The sequence below is a fragment of the Pyrus communis genome, chromosome 15, assembly GCF_041283825.1.
Source record: "Pyrus communis isolate YQ-2024b chromosome 15, ASM4128382v1, whole genome shotgun sequence".
NCBI lineage: Eukaryota > Viridiplantae > Streptophyta > Magnoliopsida > Rosales > Rosaceae > Pyrus > Pyrus communis.
In genome coordinates this window covers 41,057,521-41,067,500 of record NC_142579.1, presented here as the reverse complement: position 1 = coordinate 41,067,500, position 9,980 = coordinate 41,057,521, and the positions used below count along the sequence as shown (strand labels likewise).

At 36.5% G+C, this 9,980-nt stretch overlaps 2 protein-coding genes and 1 pseudogene across 2 annotated transcripts; 1 reads left to right on the top strand and 2 right to left on the bottom strand.

Annotated features, from left to right (window-relative positions):
• The window catches only part of LOC137748153 (putative disease resistance protein RGA4), an 11,085-nt pseudogene extending 4,074 nt beyond the window's left edge, over nucleotides 1–7,011 (top strand).
• Nucleotides 788–3,906, bottom strand: LOC137734028 (UPF0481 protein At3g47200-like). Its single transcript, XM_068473275.2, has 3 exons — nucleotides 3,831–3,906; nucleotides 1,219–2,555; nucleotides 788–1,073 (listed from the first exon to the last, which is right to left on the bottom strand). Exon 2 carries the CDS (start codon nucleotides 2,543–2,545, stop codon nucleotides 1,229–1,231), a length of 1,317 nt encoding a protein of 438 aa, XP_068329376.1. The 5' UTR covers nucleotides 2,546–2,555; nucleotides 3,831–3,906; the 3' UTR covers nucleotides 788–1,073; nucleotides 1,219–1,228.
• Nucleotides 7,012–7,332: 321 nt separating the features above from the next.
• OSB1 (Primosome PriB/single-strand DNA-binding protein) lies at nucleotides 7,333–9,482 on the bottom strand. Its single transcript, XM_068473300.2, has 4 exons — nucleotides 8,987–9,482; nucleotides 8,181–8,319; nucleotides 8,024–8,108; nucleotides 7,333–7,906 (listed from the first exon to the last, which is right to left on the bottom strand). Exons 1-4 carry the CDS (start codon nucleotides 9,340–9,342, stop codon nucleotides 7,638–7,640), a joined length of 849 nt encoding a protein of 282 aa, XP_068329401.1. The 5' UTR covers nucleotides 9,343–9,482; the 3' UTR covers nucleotides 7,333–7,637.
• Between the last annotated feature and the right edge of the window lie 498 nt (nucleotides 9,483–9,980).

Here is a 9,980-nt window from a genome sequence, read left to right as displayed (position 1 = left end):
GGCCATTCGCTTGGCGGAAAATCCAGTCTTTCATGCAAGAACTAAACATGTGGAAGTGCACTACCACTTTATCAGAGAAAAGGTTCTACAAGAAAAGATTGAGATGAGACAAGTCAAGACGAATGATCAAGTTGCGGACTTGTTCACAAAAAGTTTAAGTACAGGCAAGCTCGAAAATTTTCGCTGTCTGCTCAGCACAGTGCAAAGAATGAAAGCTGACATTGAGGGGGAGTGTTGAAAATCAATGTCAAAGTTAGGCAAGGAAAGTTAGGCAATGTTAGGTATGGTTGAATAAAAATTATTAGGTGCAATTAATGTGTTTTATGTGGTAATAAATAATCTTAGTTTAATCATTTGGTTTGCTATAAATACCCAAGTTCTCAAGCATTGTAAATCATCCAAGGAAAAACAAAGCCTAGAGCTAAATAAGAAAAGCTTTGCTAATTAGTTTGTTTTGTGAGCTTTCTTTAAGAGTGTGTTCTATTTTCTTCTTCTTGGGATCATTAGAGTTATCTTGGATACTCTTCTTATTCAACATCATTCTGTCACAGAAAAGTGTTCGCCTTTGTTTCCTCTTATCTGCAGCTGCTGTTGGGATCATATCCATTCAGTTTGCAAATAATAGTTCCTTGAGAAACATCCATGTTTTGGGTCTTTCGCTGTTTCTTGGGATTTCAATATCTCAATATTTTGTCTCGACCACCAGCCCGAATGGTGTCGGGCCAGTTAAAATATTGAAGTAAGGAGGGAAGTGTCTATATCTGGTACTGGTAGGAAAAACCTACAGTTTGAAAACTGAAGTTTGAATTCCTTCACTGTGAAAGTTTGAACAAGTATTTGATACATTAATTACATATCAACAATTTGATAATTCAGACTTTGAAAAGCTCTTCTAACAACCTTCATCACGTCCTTCTGTTTCTGTACAGATACACAACTTAAAATTTTAATTTTTAAATGCATGCGCTCACAGGCTTTTCTAGGATCCCTTCTATGCCGAGGTCTTAAATTCGAAGGAGTACCCCAAGCTTGCTCCCATATATCCTCTCTGATTTTAGAAAACCCACAAGTTCCTGCCACAGAGAGGGCGCATGTTAATGAATATAAAAAAAGAGATGAGTCTACTGCAAGATGTTATTGTCAGAAGAGAAATTATTATATGCTTTCTTTGTGAAATGTGAGTGTATTTGGTAGAAATGGGTGAAGCTGCAGACTTACGCTTTGAAGGTTACGTAACAGAGATTATGGAGAACACAGTCTGTACGAGAGTAAGTATGAGGAGAACAACAGCTGCAATGACAGAAATAGAGGTCCAAGGTGTGTTGAAATAATTTTGTTTCAAATTTGCCTTCCATTTGTGCCACGGCTTGCTGCAGTAGTTGTTCAGGTCCTCACAAATAGTATCATAATAGAAGTTAAGAACGTTTGGAACAACCCCAGTGGAAATGGCGTTTAATGGAGCAGACCCCTCGCTTGTGTCACTTACGTTCTCAACTTTTGCGATTTGGTACTCAACAAGCAACTCTACATCCTTTGTGGTTTTCACCAAACCTCCCATGAAGAATGCGTAAGAACTCATGTATGAAGTAGCATTAGCATTGTTCGACAAATGGCATTGTTCAAAGGCAAGGACGTTTCTGATTATTCCAGTTTCAAACCCTATTGCAATTCTTGGGATTGTCAGAGTCCCATTGGAAGTACTGAATTCTATGCCAAATATATTTTCGTTTCGCCCCGCCTTAAACCTGACTCCGACCTGGTGTAGCTCCGTCAAGCTGGGTATGTTAGGAGATTTGAGTTTCCCTCCGGCTTTTCGTTGAAGAGGGATTTCAAAAACTCTTTTGAAAAGATCAACAAAATGTGCCACTGATTTATAAGTCTCCATGTTGTCATCTAATTTCTTCACCCGCAGTAGAACTTCGAAGAACTCTAAAGAAAGACTAATTATTGAAGTAATGTTGTGAGAACTAGAAGGGAGTGAAGTTTTGCATGCTTCAAAAAGATCCTTAAGAATGAACAATGGCAGCTGATTTTCAATCAACCACATATCTTTCAATATGTCCTGTAACATCCATGGCCTGTTAAATATGCGATCATTTTCGTCGACGAATTCATCGTATCTGTCCTTCAATAGGACCTCGATAGTGAATGCGGCATCCACTAGAATGATTCTTACAAATTCATCACTACTATACTTAATAGGTTCTGCATAACAACATCTCAACCTCTCTTCTTGGTCCTTTATTGTCTTTATATGGTCCTCCAGGCTTACTTTGGTCCGATCCATAAAATCTTTCAGGTATCTCTGTTTGTGCTCGTCCAGTGTGGGGTTTAAGCCTTTCCTGCCATGGTGAAGCGGGCCTATCGAGACAGCCTGAGGCGTGTATAGCTTTTCATTCACACACCGTATACGCTCAGGAACTCTGTAGATACAACATGAAGAGGACATGGGAGACAGGGTGGTGAACTCTTTTCTCATCGAATCTGCTAATGGGGTGTACTGGTTTTCTATGTCGTTCGGAGCAGTTTCATTGCTTGTTTCCATTTCCCAGCTCCTGATAATGATATGCCGTTGTGATTGTAATACAAGAGAATGATGATTATTACATATTACTGAGTTACCATCATAACAATCAACAAATCTTCATCATTTTGCTATCATATTACTGATCAGGATAACTATAGTACTATTCTAGCAAATATAAAAGGATAATGTTAGGGTAGACAAATTTTTAAACCAAATTTGTAAATCAAATGACGTGTCACCAATAGAAAACAAGCACATTAATCAAAGTAATAATTCAATTATCAACATCCACATTATTATCATTTGGTTTACAAAATTTGATTTAAAAATTTAGTATTTCTACCATTACCCATAAATATAGATGAGTTATGGAGGTAGTTGATTCCTTCCAATCCAATTAGTTCTTGCTTAATTTTTAAGAATTAAAAAAGTCAATTTTTGGTTCCAATCCCTAGTTGACCAAAATCTTAGACTGAAACTTTACTAATTTGAACTTTGATTGAAGAACAAATTATTAAATTTACAGATGCTAACATGTAAATATTTTATTAATGAAATAATAACATGGATAAAAAACAAAGTGCCTTGATCAAAATTTGAAAAGGAATAAGGTTACAATTAATGGAATAGAAAAATGATGGATCATAACCTAATTTCTCCATAAAAAAACTAATGACTAATCCAGTGGCTAAGCGAGGATTTCATGTGAGGAGAGATCTCTTACAAATGTTTAAAAAAAATATATAAACGGATAGTTTCCACAAAACTACTAACAAAAACATAATCTATACTATTATTAAGAGAACCCTCCTTGTCACTTTTTGTCACTTTTTCCTATTTTGCCCTTACTTTTGATACACAATACTTACATAATGAGGGCAACATAGTAATTTTGTATCTTTTGAGAAAATGACAATCCTCTTGTTCCTATTTTACCCTCACTTTTGATACACAATATTTACACAAGGAGCACAAACAGTAGTTATGTAATTATGCACTTATTTTTAAGAGAAATTGTTCCACAATCATTATTTCATACTCTTTTTAAAATTTTAAAAATTAATCACACTCCTTAATAAAATAAAAACTGAAAAATAAAATGAAATTGTTCACACACACAAAGTGTAATATTAACCCAAAATAACATATGCATCGATAATATTACCAATTCACAATAATCATAATTAAAAGAAAATTGACAATCAATTAAAACTTTTGCAATATATCAATTTAACAAAATCAAATTAAAATTTACAAATTACAAACCCCAACACTCAAGTAAGTAAGTAAGTAAGAAGCTTACCAGAAATTCAAGACTTCCTCTGTTGGTAGAATGTGAGGGTTGCAAGTTATAAGTTTTTGTAAAAAAGAAAATAAATGATATTATCATACAGTGACACATGAACTCTTATATAATGGGGAGAAAGTTAATAATATTCTTAAACCATTTTTTATTGCATAGAGGGGCTAGGAGCATCGAATAGCGTTACTAATTTGCCTTGGGTGTCGTGTGGCTCCAAATCTCTCGTACCAAAGCCACCCAATTAATTAATCCGGACATTTGAAATTTGATCTAACAGTTAAAATTATTATCTTTTAAATAGACCTTATGTTTGTAGCCGCTGAATCAAATTTCAAAGATCTGGATTAATGAATTAGGTGAATTTGGTGGGAAAGATCCGAAGATAATCTCTTCCCTCGGGTGTGGAGGTGTTGTACAATATGAGTAAGAAATCTCCGCATATTCTTAAACCATTTTGCATTCTATGGAGGGCCGGGAGCATCGAATAGCGTTACTAATTTGCCTTTGGGTGTGGAGGTGCCGTACAATATGAGCAAGAAATCTCCGCATATTCTTAAACCATTTTTGAAGCATTTAAATTTGAATGAGTATCATTAAAGCTGAAAAGAGGATGTACCCTTAAGCAGGGGTGGGCATAAAAACCGCCAAACCATGAATCGAACGTTTAAAAAAAAGGATTAAAAAATTGTGTTGATTGAAAAACTTAAACCGGTCAAGAAACCAAACCGGTTTAGCCGGATTTCGGTTCCGTTTTTTACTTCTCAAAAATTAATTGAAACCAAACCGTACCAACTTAAATATAAATTAATTTATGATATAATTTTAACAGAACTATCAGACTTGACATGCATTTACAGAACTATCAGCCCAACAATCCAATTTATTTTTGCAACCTCATCGCATAATAACTGATAAAGTGATATCTTTGTTTGCAACCGTCGAAGAATTTCGTCAAGCAACCGCATGTCACACCAGACAGGTAACATCCAGGATATGGGATCATTTTCATCCGGTGATGCAATGCGATGGAACCTCAGTAAAATCTCGATGATGAAGACATAATCGACGAGCTAACAGAATCCAGAACGAAATGAATGACATATGTACATCTCCAGAATCAAGTTTCTGCTCCATCTGTTTTGTCTCCTTGAAGATACTTTTTCTAACTAACTTTAAGCCACCACCATTGGCGCTCAATTCCCCGTCATGACATTGCACTTAAGATAAAATATCTGAATGGTACGCCAAGTGCCATTAATGAGCAAAGAAAAAAAGTATGAGTTTCAACACATAGAACGAGGCATTCAACAATTACTTGAACGACAGACAGAAGACTTCGTCTTTGTCGTCATGTCAGAGGTATTTGATCGAGAAAAGAAAAAAGACATTCTGATAACAGAGTTGTTGAGTGATCGGAGGGGGCTCCTTTGTTTGAATTTATGGTTAGCCACATGCATAGATTACAACCTAATACAGGGGACGAAGAGCACGCAAATCTGATGAAGCTATTACTGAATGATCGAGGAAGAGTCTTCTACTCGATGGGGACCTTATGTTCTCACTAGAATAGGGCTAGTTACTAAAAGAACGTGTTCCTCTTGAGCAAGGACTAAACCATTTTATAGACGTGTAACCACAACCGTTTCCACCTATCACAGAAACTACTTGGCAAAATTGCACGCCCATGTTTAACTTTATTGTTCTACTTTAAAGGAAAAAAACTTATTCAAATATTAATTCTAACTGATTCCAATTTCAGCCAAACTTAAAATCCTAATGAGATAAGTATAGATTCCAATAGGTTCCAACATCCTTATCATCCCTATTCAAGGGATGGGAGGAATGGCAACTCTAACCCAACTAGTTTATAATGATGGCAAGGTTAAAGCTTATTTTGATAAGAGAGTGTGGGGCCTTTTGATGAGATTAAGATTGCCAAATCCATAAGCGGTGCTGGCCCCCCAATTTCAAATGAGTTGGACTATGACTTGCAATGCATGTTAAGATCTACCTAGGGCAAAAGGTTTCTCCTTATCCTATATAATGTGTGGAGCTACGACAATGAAAAGTGGAAACGATTAAGGGCATCACTAATTCAAAGTGGTGCTCATGGTAGTAGAATATTGGTTACCACAAGCATGAGATTGTTGAGATGATAAGAGCAACAAGTGATATGATTAATTTGGAAGAGTTGAGTGAAGGAGATTGTTTATCAATCTTCAATCACATGGTGTTTGCTGATAGAGAAGTAGATGAGTATAAGGCGTTTGAAAATATTAGTAAAAAAATTGTAGAAAAATGTAAGGGTTTGCCTCTTGTTGCAAAAGCTTTAGGCAGTCTCATGCACAATAAGAGAACAAAGAGGGAATGGTTAGGAGTATTGAACAGTAAGATATGGGATTGAGAAGAGATTGAGCAAAAAGTTTTCCAACCATTATTACTAAGTTATTATTATTTGGCCCCACTAGTCAAATGTTGACTTTTGTATTATGCTGGTTTTCCTCAAGATTTTAAGTTTAAGAGAAAGTATTTGATTAATCTTTGGATGACACAAGATAATCTTAATTCAAAAGGGAATAAGGATAACGGAGAAATTGGTGAAGCATTTTTTGATAAATTAGTAGCACGATCTGTTTTTCAAGATTTGAAGAAAGATAGTGTGAGTGATAAAATTATAGGTTGCAAAATGCATGATGTTGTTCATAATTTTGTGCAATCTCTAACCAAGAACGAATATTTGATTATCGAGAGGCTGAGGGTCTTGGCAATGAAATAGAGGTTTTGGATGAAAAGGTTCGCCTCTTGACCTTAAGGTTGAAACTTTATGAGCCACTCCTACCTTCTAAGGCATATTACGATTGCAAAAATCTACATACGGTCACAACTCTTAATTCATCCATTGATACGATAGACTCAAATTTCATTTTGCAACTGAAGTGTCTTAGGACAATAAATTTGAATGGCAATTTCATCCGTGGAATACCAAAAAAAATTGGTGAATTGGTATATTTGAGGCATCTTGATTTGTCACGCAATTATCATTTGAGGATATGTGAGTTGTACACTTTGTATACCTTGCGCCTTTATAAATGTCATTCACTTGAAAAAACTACCTGATAACATGGGAAAGTTGATTAGCTTAAAGCACCTTTATGTTGATCATTGTATTGTTCTGGAGTAGTTGCCAAAAGGATTCGGAGGTTAAAAAACTTGAAAACAATGCATGAGTGTTGTGGTTTGTGGTGAGGATGAGGACAGAGCAGTATTACAATTGGGAGATTTGTTTCATTTGCTTATTTTTCTTCTTCATAATAATGTGGACAGGACAGTGTGGTGACTCCCGAGCTAGGCATATATATTAATGCTAATTTAACTTCATGTGCACATCTTACTAATTTTTGTCTCACTTTTAGGTAATTTTTGACTCACTTTGAGAATGATCGTATACTTTTTTATTTAATTTGGGTGTGTGGTGCTCTTTTCTCTTTTGACTGGATTGAAATTTCCGGTAAAATTTTAACAAGGGCCCGTTCTAATGTGCGGTGCACCCTATTCTTTCTTGTATGCATTCTTCCATAATATGCTAATGAGTACATTCAGTAAACTGGAGAAAAGATTAAAACACAACATTCGAAGCAAATCAGGAAACTGGAGATGCTTCTACAATAGGCACCATCTGATTAACTAAAGCACCTACTGCACAATCGAATTGTATCCGAATATCGTAAACTCAAATATTCGCTCCATCTTTGGTAGAAGCATGTCGTAAGGCCCCAATACAACAATCTGTTACTTCAAGGCCTGCACCTACTCATCGTACTGCCACTCTGACACACAGGAACGTCGTTCACCGTGTCTTTGTTTTGGCATTCTCTCATCAAGCAACTGGAGTTGTTTTTCAATCCACGGAGGATCATTTCGCGACAGCCAGAGGGCTTCGCCCGTATCCTTGTGCTTGAAATCTGGTTGTCTCGGATTCTTCTTACCTTCCCTGTTATCCCACCATTCATATGGATTGCTAAAAAACACTTGCCACAAGTGAAGGCGATCCTTATACTTGTCCAAATCACCTCCACCTAAAGTTAGGAGGATTAAACATTGAACGAAAGCATATAAAAAGCTCGGCAACATAAAATCCAACCACATTGCAAGATAGCAAGCAACAGTTCATGAGACATTGTAACATGCAGTACCTTCAATGCATTGTGGTTCCTTGTGATTTTTGGAGCTCAATCTGTGTCCATGTTGTGATACGTAATTCAACTCCTTCACGTCTAACTATGACGAAAATCCAATGATCATTGTTCAAATTCGTGAAACAGGAATAAAAAAACGTTGAAAAGGTTCTACCTTATAACGCATACTCAAATTCCCATTCTGATCAACCTTCGTGTAAGAACCTAAACGGCCAGAGACATAAATAAAATCATTCGGTTTCAAATGTTTGACGGACAATTCTGCCATCTCCTCCCACATCTTCAGCAATATCCTGTTCAGAAATTCTGCATGAGATTGCTAGGTTTCAAAACATCCCATCAAGAACTTCAACACAAAAGCATGTATCACGAACAAAGATGAACATTTGGGGACCAACTCCTCCGTGTTTCCAATACAACTGAATGTACCATCAAACTTCTAAAATTGGAATCAAACACCGTAAAGACGTAAACCTAAATAAAAGTATTGGCCACAACTATAACAAAGATGAAACCTTTCATCACAAATTGTACAATTAAGTTCATCCCTAAGACAGTATTTTCAAATAGGGGAGCCACATAAATTACTAGTCTTGCACTAATGGCAAATGGGTCACCCAGTTACTAGTGCCTTTTAATCCTCCATGCCTCTACTAAAAGCGCGTATGAGCATAAATGCTTCCAAAATGGACCGTTAGTGTAATATGCACAAACACAACCGATTACAAACTTTTAATAAAAAACCGAACTAGATGAACGCTAAACAGACATTGAGCCGTATATCAACCACGATCTAGTGCCATTTACTGTCCGTTTCGCGCCTCAATTATTTGTTAAAAGTTTGTAACCGGTTCGAGTTGCCCATATGTTCCAAGAAATAGTACTTTGAATTGCAATTCCAACAGAGATATTTTGATTTCATTAAAGCCAGCAAGAAAAGAAATTGATAGTTTAACTGACCAAAAACTGCTCTCAGATTTCGGGGAGTTTCTGACGCGAAGGCCGGTGTGAACTCCAAAGGGGCCGCCGTTGTTGTTCACGACCCGAAGGGGATGAGTCACGGTACCGATAAAGCTACCAGAGTTCCCCAAATTCAAATTCTCCTCCCAACGGCGCCGCGTGATTGCTCTCGGACGCTGGAACTTGAGTTTGTTTCGGTAAATGCCGCTGCCTTCTTCTTCGTCGCCGTCGTCGGAGGATGAGAAGGAATTCGAAAAACTAGGGTTAGTGGCTGAAGAGAACAGGGAGAGCCTTTGGGAGAACAACAGTGAGGGACTTGGCTTGCTGATTGAGAGTAGACGACGAAGCGCCTTCATAAGTGTATGATGATCGCGGTCATGCGGTTGAATTTTGGCCGGTTTTCTCAGAGTTTCTGACAGTCTGGTTATATGCGATTTCGGCGGGGTTAATGTTTTCTGGATTATTAATAGGCTGCTTCATGCCACTGATCTTGAGAATTGAATTCGGATCCTCTTTAATAGAATTTCATAATCGGTGAATCGTATTCTTTTATCGTAATTATTTTAATTATTTTTATTTAAAATCAAACACAAATATTATTTGATAAAAATTGATCGTACAATGTACGATAAATAGATACAATTTATAAATCTTTAAAATCGTCACTAAAAAAGAATTCAAAAAGGATCGTGTTGGTTGAGAATTGGCATCCGGATAGAATGAGAACATACTCAAAATGAATATTAAATATTTTTTTAATATTTTATGGTGCAAATGAGAAAAATAAGGGAAGAAGAAAACATTTGGAAAGGCTTATTTTCGTCTTTTTCACTGTGTTAAGTAGTGAAGCTGCCGAACCGGGTTTGGGCCTTTGAAAAAATTTCTTCCAAGCAAAAATATGGTTCCCTCCGGGACGTAGTGAGTTTGGGCCTTTGGGCCTCAATTGTAAATATTTGGACCTTCAAATCTATTATTAATCCAACTGAAAATTAGA

Excerpts from the sequence above, each read along its gene's own strand:
- LOC137734028 (XM_068473275.2), bottom strand. The coding sequence starts at position 2,545 with ATGGAAACAAGCAATGAAACTGCTCCGAACGACATAGAAAACCAGTAC.
- OSB1 (XM_068473300.2), bottom strand. The coding sequence starts at position 9,342 with ATGAAGGCGCTTCGTCGTCTACTCTCAATCAGCAAGCCAAGTCCCTCA. Across the intron at positions 8,320-8,986 it reads AAATCTGAGAGCAGTTTTTG|GATATTGCTGAAGATGTGGG; the intron begins GTCAGTTAAACT and ends ATTTCTGAACAG. Across the intron at positions 8,109-8,180 it reads ATTTGAGTATGCGTTATAAG|TTAGACGTGAAGGAGTTGAA; the intron begins GTAGAACCTTTT and ends TTTTCGTCATAG.